This window comes from Calypte anna, chromosome 5 (assembly GCF_003957555.1).
Source record: "Calypte anna isolate BGI_N300 chromosome 5, bCalAnn1_v1.p, whole genome shotgun sequence".
Lineage (NCBI taxonomy): Eukaryota > Metazoa > Chordata > Aves > Apodiformes > Trochilidae > Calypte > Calypte anna.
The window spans coordinates 15,346,509-15,363,440 of NC_044250.1; the positions used below are offsets into that span (position 1 = coordinate 15,346,509).

A 16,932-nucleotide genomic window follows, 5' to 3' on the forward strand; every position below is an offset into this window, starting at 1 on the left:
GCAGCTCAGGCTGGGTACCTCCATTAAAAATCAACATAGAATGCCCAAAACCTTATGGAGAAGAACTAACCAAAGTCTTCTTAATTTCTGGTTCAGTAAACTCAGGTGCTTCTGGGGTTTTGTTTGGGGGTGGCTGCATCAGAAACCATCAAACACATGGAGAAGTCTTTAGGGGAGTTGTTGGGTGTTCCCTTAAATCCAAAAGGAAAACCTTTTGATCCCAACTTAATGAGAAAGATTCCTCTTTCTCCTGCTTGGGCAAGGGTTAAACAGGTTTGGGAGGATTTGTTAGGAACTGGAGGGTGAAATGCTTCCCACCATGCATGGCACAGAGCCTTGGGCAGCAGCATTCCAAACCCTGAGCTCTGGGAATGCTGAGAAAGGGTTAAAATGGTTTTTCCTCTCTTAGGAGCTGGGAATATATTATAACTGTAATTAGCCAGCTAGGCAGTACAAGTAGTTAGTACTGGCACTTCTCACAAGCCCAGTGTCAAAGGGGAATCAATCTCTGCTCTTCTTGTTGTAGATTCTTATTTATGGTCTCAGAATTAGTTGGCTGTGTGAACATGTTGGCTCTTTAAATGGCTAAATATCTCTCATATCTAAAATATCTGGCGTATCTAGGTATCTACCACAGAGAAAGATCAGGAAATATAGAAGAGAGAAATCACTTCTGATGAAAAAAAGTCAGGGGAAGAGGTCAAGCTACATTTCTGGAAAGAAAAAAAAAAAAAAAAAGAAAAAAGAGAAAAGGAAAAAAGAAAAAGAAAGAAAGAAAAAAGAGAAAAGAAAAAAGAAAAAGAAGAAAGAGGAAAGAAAAGGAAAAAGGAAAGAGAAAAAAGAAAAAAGAGGAAAGAAAAGGAAAAAAGAAAAAAGGAAATAGGAAAAAGAAAAAAGAAAAAAGAGAAAAGAAAAAGAAAAGAAAAATAAAAAGAAAAAGGGGAATAGGAAAAAGAAAGAAAAAAGAAGAAAGGGAAAAGAAAAAGAAAAGAAAAAGAAAAAAGAAAGAGAAGAAAGGGAATAGGAAAAAGAAAAAAAAGAAGAAGAAAAAAGAAAGAATAAAAAGAGGAAAGAAAAAGAAAAAGAAAAAGAAAAAGAAAAGAAAAAAGGAAATAGGAGAAGAAAAAAGAAAAAAGAAAAAAAGAGAAAAGAAAAAAGAGAAAAGAAGAAGAGAAAAGAAAAAGGAAATAGGAAAAAGAAAAAAAGAAAAAAGAAAATCTGCAAACTGTTTTTCCAGTAAAACCAAACCAAACCCAAATCTCTTGTTGGTCAAGCATGGAAAATGTCTGTTCCTTAGGTCAATGTTTGAATAGTTAAAAAGAATGAGGGAAAGATGGTGCTGCCCTGTGAGTCAGCAGCCTGGCAATGGGGCAGTGGGGTGCCAGGTTAGAACAAGAAGATGGAAATGCTCTGGCTGCAGGAGCTGAAGCTGCAGGAAAGCACAAGGGAATTCTGGATGCTGGAGTCTGGCCAGGATGAGAGGTTTTGAACAATTCTTCTATAAAAAATACTACAAATTCTGTCTTGCCCACTAATACTGAAGGATTGTAAATGTTGCCCAAGATTCCAAATTATTCACAGAAGGCACATGGAGACTTCACAGCAGCAAATCCATCTCCATCTCTCACAAGGTGCTGGGTTCAGGTCTGATGCTCCAAGAGCACAGCCCCTGCCTTCCAACCCTTCCTGTCTGCTCTGAGCATCTCAGGCTGGGACTCACTCCCTGTGTGGACGTCTTGTCCCAGCATTCTGTGGGTAAAGGTAATCCAGGGGGGGAATGGGGGGAAGAAAAGAAAATTAAAAAAATAAATAAAAAAAAAAGGCATTCTGAAGTTGGAAAGTCTTATTTTGAATTATTTTTGTTCCCAGTTGAAATTCATCCACACACTCTTAATCTAAATTTGCTTCCGTAAGGAGATAATCTGCAGTAAGGTCACTAATCAGGCAGCACAAATGGAGAAACAGAACAGGAGGTGTGGTTTCACTATTTAATTTCTTTTCCAGGCTTTACATTCTACATTTAAGTCGACTGTAAAGTGAGAGAAGTGCTGCCCTATCAGCTTCCATCAGCAACAAATCAGCATTTGCACGTAAGCTCAGCTGAAAAAAACCCAACTGAGACCCAAGACATAAAAAGGTTGCACTGTTAGAAATGACCACTGGAAAGGAAAGGCTGAATAGAAAGGAAAGGGGAAAAAAAAAAAAAAAAAGCAAGGAAGCTCACTGGAAGCTTTCCCCAAGCCAGTGTTGTCACCCCCTGGGTGGGTTGTGTTCCCAGACCTGGTCAGACAGGACCTTTCCTGACCCCATCCTGGCTGGGCCTGAGCCCCTGCACCTGCCAGGGGATTGCACTCAATAGGAACCACCCCAAAAACTTTCCTGGGTCTCCAGGTCTGTGGTTCCCCAGATGGTCCTGCCAGGAGTTGGGCACCAGAGTGTCAAAGCCTCCAGTCCCCTGGGACCTCCCCTGGTAACCAAGGCTACTGAGAAATGATGGAGAGAGGCTTGGTGAGAACCTCTGCCAGCTCCTTCAATGCTTTTGGGTAAATCCCATCTGAGTCCCTGGACTTGTGGGTGTTCAGGTGCCACATCAGATCCTCACCTGCTTCCTCCTGGGTTCTGGGGGGGGTTGTGCTGCTCCCTGTCCTCATCTTCCAGCTCAGGGCTGAAGAGCCTGACCTGAGTGATGGAGGAGGAGGCACACAAGGCATTGAGTATCTCAGCCTTTTCCTCAGCCTTGGTTACAATATTTCCCCCTGCATCCAACAAGGGTGAGGGGTGAGGGGAGGGAAATCCCCCCTGGTTCTCTTTTTGTTGTTAATGCACCTGTAAAAAACTTTTTGTTGCCCTTTTTGGCAGGAGGCAGATTGAGTACCAGTAGAGCCACATGGTGAAAAAACACCAGAGGCTGGGGCTGGAGAGGAAGAATGATACCTGCAGTGCCTTAAAGGCCATTCAGAAGTGCTTGTTCAGTTACAGAACACAGAAGTTTTGTCTGGTAGCACTGTCCTGCTTCCAGAAATGCAATGGCTTTAAACCAGATCTGCTTCCTTGTAATTAACCAAGCACAAAAGCTGAACCCATGGAAATTGCACAGTAAACACTGCTGGTATATGGGAGAGAACAATGAGGGCACTGAGTCCTCTGCTAAAATCCAAGAGCAACACAATATGCTGGGTTTTGGGGTGCTTCCATTGTGCTGACATTTGATTTAGGGAGAAACAGTTGTTTTTGCCAACACAGAACCATATTTTCTCCTGCCATTATGTTTGGGTCCCTTTTCACCTCGCCTGTGTGAAGTCTGCCCAGCCAGTTGGGCAGGAGGCTGGCTGTGCTTCAGCAGACATATGGAAAGCAATTCAATGATTTATGGCCTCTACTGAACACAAGTTTTAAACAGCAAACATTGTCCAGAGGCAGAGCAGCACCGGGGACAGGCAGCAGTTTGCTGCCCTTTGGGACCTCTGAGAGAGGGGCAAGAGATGATGCAGCAACACTGGTCCCACAGGATGTGCCTCCTGAAAAGAAAATGTGGCTGAGCTGGCATGCGGGACACACACTCACCTTCTCCTGCACTGTGAACACTCAAAGTCTGCATTGGTGACAGAATCTTTGGAACAGGTTGCCCAGGGGAGCTGTGGCTGCCCCATCCCTGGCAGTGTCTCAGCCCAGGTTGGATGGGGCTTGGAGCACCCTGGGCTGGGGGAGGTGTCCCTGCCCATGCAGGGGGTTGGGAATGGATGAGCTTTAAGGTCCCTTCCAACCCAACCCTTTCCATGGTCCTCTGGCTTTCAAACAACGTGTAAGTCATGAAACAGAGAAGGTCTCAGAAGCCTCCAGATCTGTCAGGCAAACAAAAAACCCCCAAACAACCAACCAGTCAGGTCACTTAATTTAACTTCAGGCTTTGAGATCATAGAATCATAGAATTGGCTGGGTTGGAAGGGACCTCAGAGATCATCAAGTCCAACCCTTGATCCACTATCAGCACATTCCTGATGAAGAAAGTCACTGGTGACATTCAGTAACATTGCTGCAATTATAATAGAAATGATAAAGGCAGAGCTAAAACCCAGTGTGGGAGCTGGGTAAAGAATTGTGGCTCAGGATGTCAACTCTGTTAAATGCTCAGCCTGGCAGAGGGCCTGGACGTGCCATTGCAGCCATGATTTATGTCTGGCCATGTACTGAAAGCAAGGGGATGAAGTTTAATGTGGCCCTCTGGACAGAAATACACCAACAGTTCAGAACACATTGTTCAAAGAGGTAATATGGACCTCAGTGGGGTCTAAGAGCATCAGCACAGCCCTCCTGACTTGGGCCACTGAAATCCATGTCCCTGGTCAACCCATGAAGTTTATTAAGTACCTCAAAGTGGGAGAGAGTTATCAGGTCACCAGATTCCCTCCTTGTATCCAGAAGGAATCACATGAGGTGATGTCTCATACATGGATTGATCTCTACCTTAAACCAACATTGCAAACCCAAGGTTTTGCCTTTGCCATTTCTCAAGAAGAATTGTTACAGAGCCTTTCACATTGGTGGCTTGCAAACTTTGCCTGGTTTCAGATGAAGGAAGAAAAAGCAAACTCCACCTCTGTAAAATGGGTCCGTGATTCCACCCTTCTTGTATTGACTTTCTGGGTGCAGGTGGTGTGTGCACCAAAATATGCAAACTGGCTTTTTATACTGCACCTGAAATAGCTCTGCCAGTGCCAGATCTGTTTGATTCTCACCAAACATTGATATTTGCAGACAGAGGGCCTACAGTTGTTAACAGGAATTAAGAGGACTATAATCCAGGACACATGAAACAACAGGGTAGGTAAACCCAGGGATGTGGTACTGATAGAGCTAAAGCTTCACTGTAAACAGAAGAATAACTCTGTACTCACCCCATCACTCACTAAAGTTCCATTGACTTCAGTGGCATTGGTTCTGCCTCAGCCTGGCCTGAATAAAGCATCTGCAACAGCAACTGAGGTTTGTTTAAATGGGCTCAGCTGGTAACACCACAGCAGTGCCCAATCCTTTCTCTCCACATGTGGATGTGATGCTCAAACTGATGTAACAGAATCCATAATAAGATGTTCCACAACTGATGAGACTGCTGTTGCTTAAATGTCTGCTCCCTGGTACAAGAAGAATTAAAAAAAACTGGCTATCAAAAATTATATTAGGAAATAAATAATAATATTAAGAAATAAAAAAAATTATCTACAAGAAAGGAAGGCCATTTAAGAACAGCTCTCATCATGCTAAATATCCTGACACTTCATAAAACAGAAGGACATCGAGTAATTTATGTTCAGAGCTGGTTTAAAAATTGATGTGTCCTTTAAATCCATGAAAAGCTTCCATTAAACCAAGAAAATCTCTGTATCCATCACCCTGTGGGGGGTGTGGGGTTGCCCAGTGTCAGATCCCACAGGCTGCAGGAGGAGGATAGATGTGGCTTCCTTCCTTAGGGTAACCCCACATCCTCAGGAGAAGCCTTGGGAAGGCAGCTGGCTCATCCAGGTGATGCCAACCACGGGATGAGCATGAGAGGAATGCAGGCAGGGGAGGTGAAGCCAAGGGGATTCCTGAGACAGACCCAAACTCCTGAGCTGAGGGATGAGGCTTCCCAGCCCCTCTGGAGCCCTGGGGGCTGGGGGAAAGGGACCCTCCTCATCACCACACCTGACAGGGCACTGATTTCATCAAACCTTTTGAAATCCCATTTGCCCAACAGCTCCTCTGCTGAGCCATCCTGCTGCAGATTATTGTGTGGGACTCCAGTAAAATCCAGCTGGAGAGACTGGAAGCATCTGGTTTGGGGTTGGCTTTTTTGTTTTGTTTTGTTTGTTTGGGGGTTTTTGTTGGTTTGGTTTGTTTTTGTTGGTTTAGGTGGTTTTTTGTTGGTTTGTTTTTTGTTTGCTTGTTTGGGGATTTTTTGACAAGGGATTTTTTTTTACTTTGATTTTTTTTTTTACTTTGAAACCATCCCAGTTCAGTAAACTGGCTGCCTGGGGGACCTGTCACCCCGTGACAACCCTGCCTCCAGTGTCACCGGGTACCAAGTGGCAGGATGGGTTTCTCACACGGGATTTTCTCACTTTCAGACTCTGCTGGTGCAGAGGACAGGACCAACCCAGTGCTGGCTGAGCACAGGAGTCATTTCTGTTTCCTTCTAAGAAAGCTGTGCAGACAAAGCAGGACCTGCCAGTCTGGTCAGAACCCATTAGCAACAAAGATTACAGATTTCAATGTTTGCTCCACTGTTTTGACTGTGGGAACAAGGAGAAACAGTTCTTAATTACTGCTAATAAGCATAATCCCTGGCATGCAATAGGAACTTGGTGCCAACAGCTGGAGCTGACTCTGGGTTACCTGCTCCACCTCCAGAGTATTCATCTTTGCTGCTGATAATGAAAAGCTTTGTTATTTGTTGCTTAGTTAGAAGAACCTTTCTCAGGCAAGGCAGGGAAAGAAAAACTAACAATTCTGGAATTATCCCAGTTTTTAGAAACTAAAAACAAGAAGAGAATTAGCCCCAAAGCTGTTAGGAACTGGAGTAGCCCAAGTGAACTGTGACTGTGCTATGTTGTCCCCAGGATCTGCAGTGACAATAACACATCCAATAAAATAATATCTTAGCTCTTTAGGATTTCTTTATAGAACAGACAATTTTTTACCAGGTGTTATCATGCTGTCCCGGGACAAGTGTCAGTCAGGGGAACCCAAGACACCCAAGTGGGGTCATGTCCAGGTTGCACAGAAACTCCTCTCACTGAGCCTGGTGCTGCAGTGAAACATCACCACCCAAACCAAGCAGCTGAATTAACCAGTTATTAACTAAAAAACGTCAGGGAAGTGAGGAACAATCTGAAGCATCACTCTGACAGTAAATGATGAGACCTCTGAGTAAACTTGGTTTGTTGGTTTTTTTCAAATTGGGGTGGGGGTGTTTTCAGATGTTTTTCAAGAAACTGAACATGAGGGAAAGATGAATTAACAGACACAGCTTCTCCTTCTGCCAGAAATTTTTGCATGGCCAGTGATCAAATAAATAATTATCCAGTTATGGAAGTGTGGATACAGGGTGAGAATTTATCTGAACCTGACCATGAAACTGCTTTTCCTTTTACACAGACTCCAAGGCTCATTGCTGTGATCTCCTCTGAGCAGACACAAACCCATCACCCAGGCAGCTGCTTGCTGCTGGAAAGGCACAGATGTCTGCAGGAAAATGTTCAGCCCAACTGAGTTAGTGATGGAAAAGACCAAGGAACAACCCTGGTGGCACAGGGGCTCCCCTGGTTCTCAGTGAACACCCCCCAGGTCACTCCATCATCCAGAACAAGCACTGCAGGCTGTGACAATTCTTTGAAGGATTTCCCAAACGAGTTCCTTAGGAAGAGTGTCACAAATTGCAGGAATTTCTTGGGGTAAGAGTAGAGAAAGGTGGATTTATAGCATATATCACCTACCCAGGAAATCTTTTCCATGCCTAATCTGAAATGGCTGCATCTGAAAAAGCCAGAGAACACCATCAGCAAAAGCAAACAAAGTGTAATTGGGAAGACAGAAGTAAATTGAGGTGCTTGGGGATGTCAAGGTTACCTGCTGTGGTCCTTGAGAGAAATAGCCCTGGAGAAAAGTCAATTCCAGACCATAAAGTGACATCAGGTATGGGCACATTGCACCTCAGCAGCCTCCTGTTTAACAGAACAATTCCCACTGGGGGTCAGGTTACATCCTGGTTCCAAGCCAGGTCCTTATGAATTACAGAAAATGGATCAGTCAATATAGAAAAATGTCTGGGTCTGTAAAGAGGTGGCAGGAAGATGGCATAAAGGAGTGGCAGTGGGTTTGTCCCCTCACAGAATCACAGTGTGAGGGGTAGGAAGGGCCCCTGAAAAGCCATGGAGCCCAACCCTTCAGAGCTACCTTTGAATGGCAGCATAAGGAGAGGGAAAAAAAACCCAAAAAACAACCCAAAACAAAATCAAAACCATTTCAAAGGTGGAACACAGAAGGATTTATATACTTCATCAGTGGTGTCCAGAAATTCAAGCTGAATCTGGCATATAAAACATAAAGGAATGGCAGCAAACTGCCTGGCTGTTGTAGATAGCCCAGTTTTTAGCTTCTTTCCATAGAAACATAGACTCATAGAGCTGTTCTGGTTGAAAAAGACCTGTAAAATCATCAGGTCCAACTTTTATCCTAACTCTATCAAGTCCAGTGCTAAGCACCACATCCACACAACCTTCCAACCCCTGCAGGAATGGTGATTCAGCCTCCTCCCTGGGCAGCCTGGCCCTGAGGTTATAACCCTTTTACTGATGAAATTTCTTCTAGTAACCAACCTAACCCTCTCCTGGGGCACCTTGAGACCATTTCCTCTCATCCTATCCCTGGTAATTAAGAAGAAGAGCCCCCCTTGCCAACACCCTCCTGTTGTAGTTGTAGGGAGGGATCAGGGCTTTCAGTTTCCTTTTCTCCAGACTGAACAACCCCAGATCCCTCAGATGCTCCCCATCAGACTTTTTCTCCAGAGTCTCCACTTCCCTGGACACACTCCAGGACCTCAATGTCTTTCTTGTATTGGGGGGCCCCAGAACAACAGTCAGGGAGTTTGCCTTCCTCTATCAAAAGATATGAATATATCTTATTCACCAATATATCTTATCATATAAAAATATGTCAGATTCAGCTTGAATTTCAGGAGACCACTGCAGAAGTGTATAAGCCAGTGGTGATGAGGAGATTAAAGGGAACTGGGACCAGCCCTGAGCTCTGGGGAACACCACTGGTGACTGGTTGGTGGTGGATTTAACCCCATAAACACAGGACAACCCCACCACCTCTCCTTCCTTGAAGAGCTTTGTTTGGCTGTGGTCCCGCTAAGGGACAAAACACGAGTGGCTCTGGGGCTGAGATCAGTGAGCAAGGAAAAGGGGTATAGGGAAAATTCACAAGACCACTGCAAATGTTAAAAACAAGATGAAACCATCGCTGAATAGTCCAGCAAAACCAATGAACCTGTCCTCAGGTTCTCCTTGGAAACCAGGGTGAAAGGGTCTTTCATTGAAATCCTGAGGATGGGTGAGATATTGAAGGAAGGACACAGTCTTGGCAGAATTTATGGTAAATATCTGGTGCTTCCTGCTGCAAATATATAAAGCTGGCATTTGGGATTAACTTCTTACAGTGTTTTAAAGGTTTTGGATGAGAGAAGGTTTTATTTACCTTAGGCTGCCTATGAGGTCTAGATCACACCATGAAGTAGAAGTGGGGGCATTTCCAAAAGGCAGGGGAGCGCTCAGGTAAGATGCATAGCAATTTCCAGTACAGCAAGATTAACAGTTCCTCAAATCCTAATTTATTTTTTTTTCTTCTTCTTTTTTTTTTTTTTTTTTTTTTTTTTTTTTTTTTTTTTGTTTTGTTTTGTTTTGTTTTGTTTTTGTTTTTTTGTTTTTTTGTTTTTTACTCTTCATCAATCTTATCACTGGACTGGACCCCCTGGAGGAAGAGTAAGTAAATAATTTTTCTTTCCAACAATAAGGCAATTTCTAAAACAGGCCTTCCCAGGAAGCAGGCTTGAGTGAAAGGGGGATATCTACAAACAGAGGCACCAAGTTACACAGACAAGTTACACAAACCAAGCTACAAACAGAGGCACCAATCCACAGTTACAGCAAGACACTGGGGAGACCTCCTTGGCTTTCAAAAAAATCCTTACATGAAACCCTGAGAGCATTCATTAAACTGCCCTAGGGACCACTGATGGAAACTGGGTCTTCACACCCAGAGAAGAGTAAAATGCAAGAGATCACCAACCCTGCAGCTTTGTGATCAGACTCTGAGCTGCTTTTGACCCAAAGCCAGGGTGCCTGAGGTTGCTTACCTGAGAAAGGGATTGCTGTTGTCAAAGAATTAAAGGGTGTGAGAATGGCCTTTCCAAGGTAAACTGAGACTCCATTGTTGCCCTAAAGATACTGAATAATCAGATCCTTTGAAGTGTAAAAACCAGAAAGATTTTCACAACTGATACGTTTGTCTTGGGGTCTTTGAAAAATTGTCAGTGTTTGGTGTGCCTGACAAAAACAAATGTAGCTACTTCAGGTTTGCAAATAGTATGTGATGTACTGCTCCAAAAAGGCTTTATGAATTTAAATGTTACAGTCACCTAAAAGAAAACAAAGGGCTACCTTTATGAAATCATAGAATCAGAATCATAAAATCCCAGAACCACAGAGCTGTGGAACAGTCAGGGTTGGAAGGGACCTCTGGAGATCATCAGCTCCCTCCCTGCCAGCACAGGGTAACCTGGGGCAGCTCACACAGCGATGTGTGGAGATGGTTCCTGAGGGTCTCTGGAGAAGGAAACTCCACATCCATATCCTCTCTGGGCAGCCTGTTCCAGTACTCCATCACCTTTAGGATCCTTTAGGACTGGGAACTGCTTGGAAGAGTCCAGCACAGAGCCAGGAAGGTGCTGAAGGGAGTGGAACATCTCCTGGTGAGGAAAGGCTGAGGAGCTCTGAGCTTGAAGAGGAGACTGAGTGTTTGTAATGTTTATAAATGTGTAAGGGGTGAGTGTCAGGAGGATGGAGCAAAGCCTTTCCCAGGGGTGACCAACAACAGGACAAGGGGCAGTGGTTACAACTGCATGGGTGGTTCTGTATAAATACAAGGAGGAATTTTTTCACTGTGAGGGTGAGGGAGCCCTGGCCCAGGCTGCCCAGGGAGGTTCTGGAGTCATTCAAACCCCACCTGGATGTGTTCTGTGTGACCTGCTCAGGCAGGGGGCTTGCACTTGATGATCTCTTGAGGTGCCTCCCAACGCCTCCATTTCTATGATTCTATGATAGTAAAAAAGTTTTTCCTTATATTGAGGTGGAACTGCCTGTGTTCAAGGCTGTGTCCATTGCCCCGCGTCCTATCCCAGGAAACCCCTGCCAACAGCCTGGGCCCTTCTCCTTGCCACCCGCCCTTCAGATATTTATAAACATCCATAAGATCTCCTCTCAGTCTTCTCTTCTCCAGACCAAAGAGGCCCAGGTCTCTCAGCCTGTCCTCATGAGACAGATGTTGCAGTCCCCTGATCATCCTTGTAGCCCTAATCTGATCTGAAACCAGAAAGGAAACAGAAGCAAGTGCCAGGAGATGAACCAGAGCACACAAACCTGTAGGAGATCAGCTCTCAGACCACCCAATGTTTGGTCTCCCCCTTACCTGAAAGACAATCCATCAAATTTGCCACACTCTTTTCTGTTCTGGTTCATAACTAATCAGATAACTTTCCTGACTGATATTTAGACAATTTTTTTTTTCATGTTTACATTTCAACTTGCCAATTGTTGAGCTGGGTATGCTGAAAGAAAATAGGTGCAGCATTCTTTCAAACAATCCCTTCTGTATTCGAGGGCATTTACAGTTCACAGGCTTTGTTTTCAGCTCGAGATTCTAGATACCAGAGCAGATTGGTATCAAGAGAGCACAGCACAGGACACACCAGAGGTCTGGTTCCACAGCCAGGGGATCCGTCCAGAGGAAAGGTTTGCAGAAGAGCCTCTCCCAGAATAAAAATCCAGAGCACAGTTTTAATTTCATTTTACTTCTTACAAACACCAACAAATAGACAACAAATAAAAGTTTAGCTGCACTACTTCAAGGCAGTGTTGGGAACACCCCAAAACAAGTGGGAAGTCAGAGTTCAGCTGGGAATGACAAGCACAGAGCACAGCAGTGACACCACCAAGTGTCTTGGGACTTGTTCAGCTGCCACGGGGCAGCATCTCCAGCAAATATTTATTTTAGCATGATGAGGCAGCACTTCCTGCTGTGTGGCCTCAGAGTCCCATCCCTGCATGATAAGGAAAGAATGGCTGCAGGCTGGAACCAGCTGAGCCCTGGCTCGACTGGCTGAGCTGAATGCTGCTTCCCCTGGGGTTACCCTATTGAAGTGGGAGCCTGGGGAAAGAATTCACACACGAGGAAGAAACAGTACTTGGAGCAAAGCCACTGAGTTGTCCTGAGCTGTGCCAGGGAAATGTTTGATTTCTGATACCAGTCACTAGCTGGAAGAGATGGCCTGGGGCTACAGTGACAGCAGGACCATGGGCAAGGCAAGTGTTTACTTCCATTTACTTGGAAGCTTTTCCTGGAAGAGCCATTTCTGTGGAACTTTGCCAGTTCTAGTGTGACACCAGCCTAAGGAGGGACACACAGGGCAGCTGCAGTCCTGCTGCTTTTCTTCCTGCTGCATGCAGGGACATTCAGAAAGCACCAAGTGGGGTGTGGGATCTGTGTGCTGCCAGTGTGGCACTTCCTAAGATAAGCAGGTTTTTTGTTTCTGTGCATATTTGTGTGTGTGTTTGGGGGAGATGTCTGACCCATCAGTTCAGTCTAGGAAGCTGACAGTTCTCACTGAAGATGCTATCTCAGCTAAAAAGGACTCTGCACCTGCAAACAGAGGAGCAATGACTTCACTTTCATGCCCAACCATCAGAGGTGTAGGTGGCACATTCCCATCTCCAGAGTGTTTTGGAACAGAGGAGCTACACACAGCTGTCTGCGGCAGGGGCCAGTGAGATGCTGGACTGGGAGAGCCACTGAAGTACTGCTGGGTGTAACTGGGAATGGAGAACGAGCCCGTGAGGTTCCACAATATCCTCTGCCCCAAAGCCCTCTGGAGATGGGAAGATGCCTTTGGTTCCAGCACTGTGCTTGCCTCAAAACCAAAATGTAGAGAGCATACCTGTACATCAAGGTCATCCTCACTCTCTGTATACAATCACAACATCAAGACAGAAGACACAAGACAGAAGATTAGACTGTGGTTTATGCCCTTCTCCCTCCCTGAGGTTAATGCAGAGATGTGAAGGTTTCTGCTTGGGTTCTTGGTAAGCCATCCTGCTGAGAATGATTCATTTTCAGGGTTTACATGAGTGTGCATTTGCCCACATACAGAGGCTGTGTAGTCATCTGATGACAAAAGCACTCAAGAATGTTTTCTTTCCCCTCAGGGAAAGGCAAGGAAGAAAAAAAAAGGAGCATTCTCTTCTTTTATGCTCTTCTTTGCACTGCAAAAAAATGTGTGCTCTGGATTTATATAGGAACATTTTCTGGTCAAATATGAAATCTACTTGTGACTCTCCCTGTCAAGCAATTGCAACACCTTTTCCAAGGGGGTTACACTGCACTGATGGTTCACCAAATTGTTTGGAGATTGCCATCATTTATAATCAAGAAAACTCTTCCACTGACTAGTGCAGAGACTGCTAATGGCTCTGTCATTCTATAACTCATTATTTAAGAACAAACACCTTGTTGGATTTTGCTGTCCTTGTTTACCAAAGGTACCTACAGTGTGAATGTTCTCACCGGGATGGTTAGGTGCACCCAACTGCTATTTTTTTAAGGAAATAAACAAAAAAAAGATGAAATTGATCTCCCCTGACTTCAGCTGCCTAAGCTGGCTACCTTGGCTCTCAAATTACCCTGTGCTGAGAAACTGAGAACTTCCCAGGGGCTCTTACACTATTCTAAGTATGATACAAATCATTCCAGAAAGAGGCTGGGGAAGGGGTCAGATAAAGCAATGTGAGCTGCATCCTGCAGCAGTATAACCTGGACTGCCCTCCTGCAAAACAACCATGACCCAAAAACTTTGGTCTCTCAGCTGGGGTCTCACAGGAGTGGAGCAGAGGGGGAAAATCCCCTCCCTTCCCTGCTGGCCATGCTTCTTGGGATGCAGCCCAGGGCAGAGATGGATTTCTGGGCTGCAAGAAAACCTTATCATCTCATGTTGAACTTCTCACCAACCAGGACCCCAAGTCCCTTTCCTCAGGACTGCCCTCCCTCTGCTCTGCCCAGCCTGTGACTTTGCTTGGGATCACCCTGACCCATGTCTAGAACCTTGCATTTGGCCTTGCTGAACTTGCCGAGGTTGGCATGGAATGTCAAGGTCACTGTGGATGCCATCCCTTCCTCCAGTGTGTCAGCTACACCACACACCTTGGTGTCAGCAGCAAAACTGGTGAGGGTGCACTCAGTGCCACCATCCATGTCACCTACAAAGGTGTTAAATAGCACCTCCTCCAGTACTGACCCCTGAGGAATGTCACTTTTCCCTGATCTCCAGCTGAAGATGGAGCCATTGACCACACATCCATTGACCATTCCATCATGATACCATGTGTATCATCTCCATGATACCAAAACCATCACAGCCCTGCAGGCTACCTGTGGAGTGATGTCTGTGGTTATGGTTTGGTTTCCCCAGGTAGGAGTTTTGAAAGGCACCATCTGCCTCTAGCATGCCTGGTAATAACCTTGGTTTACACTACTGTAGGATGAAAGGTATCAACCCCTTGGCCCATTAACAGCATCACCGAAACAGAACAAGTCCTCTTTGAGAAGCACTTTATTCTACAGACATTTAGAGTAAAATCTGTAGCTTATTTCCATAGCTGCACATAATACCAGAAGGAAAAAGCAGAAGAGAGAAGTGTAGTCATTTGAAGGCTACTCACAGCTGTTTGCTAAACAACTCACTTGCTAGGGAAGCATTAAATGGGAGCTGAAATGTTTCCTTTGGTTTATGCTCATGATTTCCTCTTTGGGCATTTTGTTTCCACACATCCACATTCATCTACATGCACATATGTGAACTGGACTGTCTTATGCTCAGGGCAAACCAGGTCCACCTGCACTTCGTGACTCCTTTTTTCATGGCAGCAAATACATTTGTGTTCCATTTCACTGGCCTCAAAGGAGTACCTATGGAAATGACATTTGCACATCAGTCTGTGCCCTTCCCAAACTGATCAGTATTTACTGCTCCACATGGAGGTAATTCCAAGCAGAGAAGCAAAATTTCTTGTTTCTTTTTCTCCTTATTCCTATCATCCTTTCCTCAGGATGCTACTAGATCCATGCAGGGCCAGATTCTGTGAAACCAAGAAGGAAAAGCCCAGCAGCTTCATCAGATTTTGGATTAGGCCCATATTGGCAAGATAGAAAGGAAGAATTCACGCAGAGACCAAAGAGCAGGAAAAACCCTCCACTACACACCAGAGCTGCTTAAAAACCCCATCAGGACACATTTAAACCCAGGCAGTTAATGAATTTAGCCTTTGGAAAGGTCTCTGGTTTTGCAATAAAGATAACAGGAGCCATGTGGCTGATGATTTCTGTTCTGCACACTCAGTTTCCCAACCAGGGAATAGCAGGGAGGGGAGAAGCAGCTCCAGCCCACTGAGAACCCAGAAAGACCAACCCTGGAGGAGGACAGAGCAAGGTTTCCTACTCACACAGAGTAAGTACTGCATGTCCCTTCACAGAAGGGCACAGGGACTGGAGCAGCTGACTGGCAGCCTTTGTGGCTGAGGTACTGCTCCTTCACACTGCGTTTGCATTTATGTGGCAGGTCAACACCTGTGGGGGAAAACACTTCTGTCAGACCTCTTCAGACAGGGGAGAAAATCTTTGGGAAAGTATCTGCTAGGAAACTGAGGGCACATCATCCTGCTGGAATTTTTTTGCTGTTGAAAATGCATAAGCAAGAATAACCCAAAACAAATTAAGAGACCCTCTCAGCAAACAAACTTCCTTCTGATCAAAGCTTTCTTTTCTATTTCTGGACCAGCTTAAATGAAGACTTATGTATAAGTCCATGTAAAGAAACTCTTGAACATGCTAAAGGAGACATGAAGGGTTTAGGTTTTTTGAAATGGCTATAAATTCCATTTGCAACTCTAAAAACCTATGATTTCTTGCTGGATACTACAGAAAAAGGGCCCTTTTCCCATGCAGTTTCCAGAAGGAAGAATACAGGGTATTTTCTCCAAATTTTCTGCAAATTTTCATATCAGGAGTAAATAGTTTAAACTAATATTATTTCAGTTATTTTGAAACACAGAAAAGGAGACTAAATGCAGATTTTCAGCCTCAGCTATGAGTTACAAAACAGCTCTACTGCTGTCAAAACAGTTTTGCAGCCTGTGGAAACTTCAGAGTCTCAGTACACACAGAAACAGAACTACAAGGAGGGAATAACCTACCAGTACTGGAATAGACAATCAGTGATTTAATGTACTCACATGTCTTACAACAGCCATCTGAAGTCACATCAACTGTCCCCTGGATTGAAAGCAAGCACAGCACAGTTCAGATGCACATATTTCTAAGTACTTAGGAATAAGTAACTGCATTTCCTAACACTGGTGTTTCCCAAGTGATGGAAAATCCCAATTCTCTTCAAGTTCTACTGCTTATCCCACCAGTAAAATGTGTGGGTTGTATGCAAATATATGTTTTACCTCCATGGGACGCTCCATTCAGGGCTAAAAACCCACATCAACCTCAGACAAGGATGAGCAGTTCATAAAGGTCAAGAAATACTGAGGAGGCTCATTCAGAGCAGTAAAGAAAACTCCAAGATCAGCAGCAAGGCTCATTCCAGAAGGCTTTTTTCTGCCTCTAAAATACTTACTGGGACACAGTTTGATTCTTCAAATGGTAGGCAGACTTTTACTGTACTAGTTAAGGAAAACTGTCCTGCTGATTCAGTGCACATGTACTCAGTGCAGTTATCATATGGAGCTTTATAACTCTTTCCAACCTGAATAAAAACAGGAAAAGCAACTCAATATAGCACAGCAAAAAAGATGGAATCATGCAAAATTAATACAGTCAATGAACTGTTGGAGGTGCTGGGTTGTTTATGTCATTCTTACAGTGTAAAGTAAGAGTCTGGGACTCATATCTGCAAATTGTGTACTAAAATCAGCCACTTCCAGCCTATGCAAAAACCCCTCTGTGGCCACCTAGGTGGAAAGAATCAAAAGCTGGTGGCAGAATGAGCACAGAGGTATGAACAGAAATGTTAGAATGTAGGTGTGTTAATGTAGGTTTGTTAAAATATAATAAAACATA

At 44.5% G+C, this 16,932-nt stretch overlaps 1 protein-coding gene across 1 annotated transcript in view; it reads right to left on the reverse strand.

Moving 5' to 3' along the window:
• Positions 1 to 14,600: 14,600 nt before the first annotated feature.
• The window catches only part of LOC103530470 (mucin-5B), a 43,930-nt gene continuing 41,598 nt past the window's right edge, over positions 14,601 to 16,932 (reverse strand). The window contains exons 44-47 of the mRNA XM_008496035.2: positions 16,490 to 16,618; positions 16,098 to 16,137; positions 15,309 to 15,432; positions 14,601 to 14,775 (exon numbers count right to left, since the gene is read on the reverse strand). Coding sequence (XP_008494257.2) covers positions 14,601 to 14,775; positions 15,309 to 15,432; positions 16,098 to 16,137; positions 16,490 to 16,618 — 468 coding nt within the window. The remainder of the gene's footprint in view (positions 14,776 to 15,308; positions 15,433 to 16,097; positions 16,138 to 16,489; positions 16,619 to 16,932) is intronic.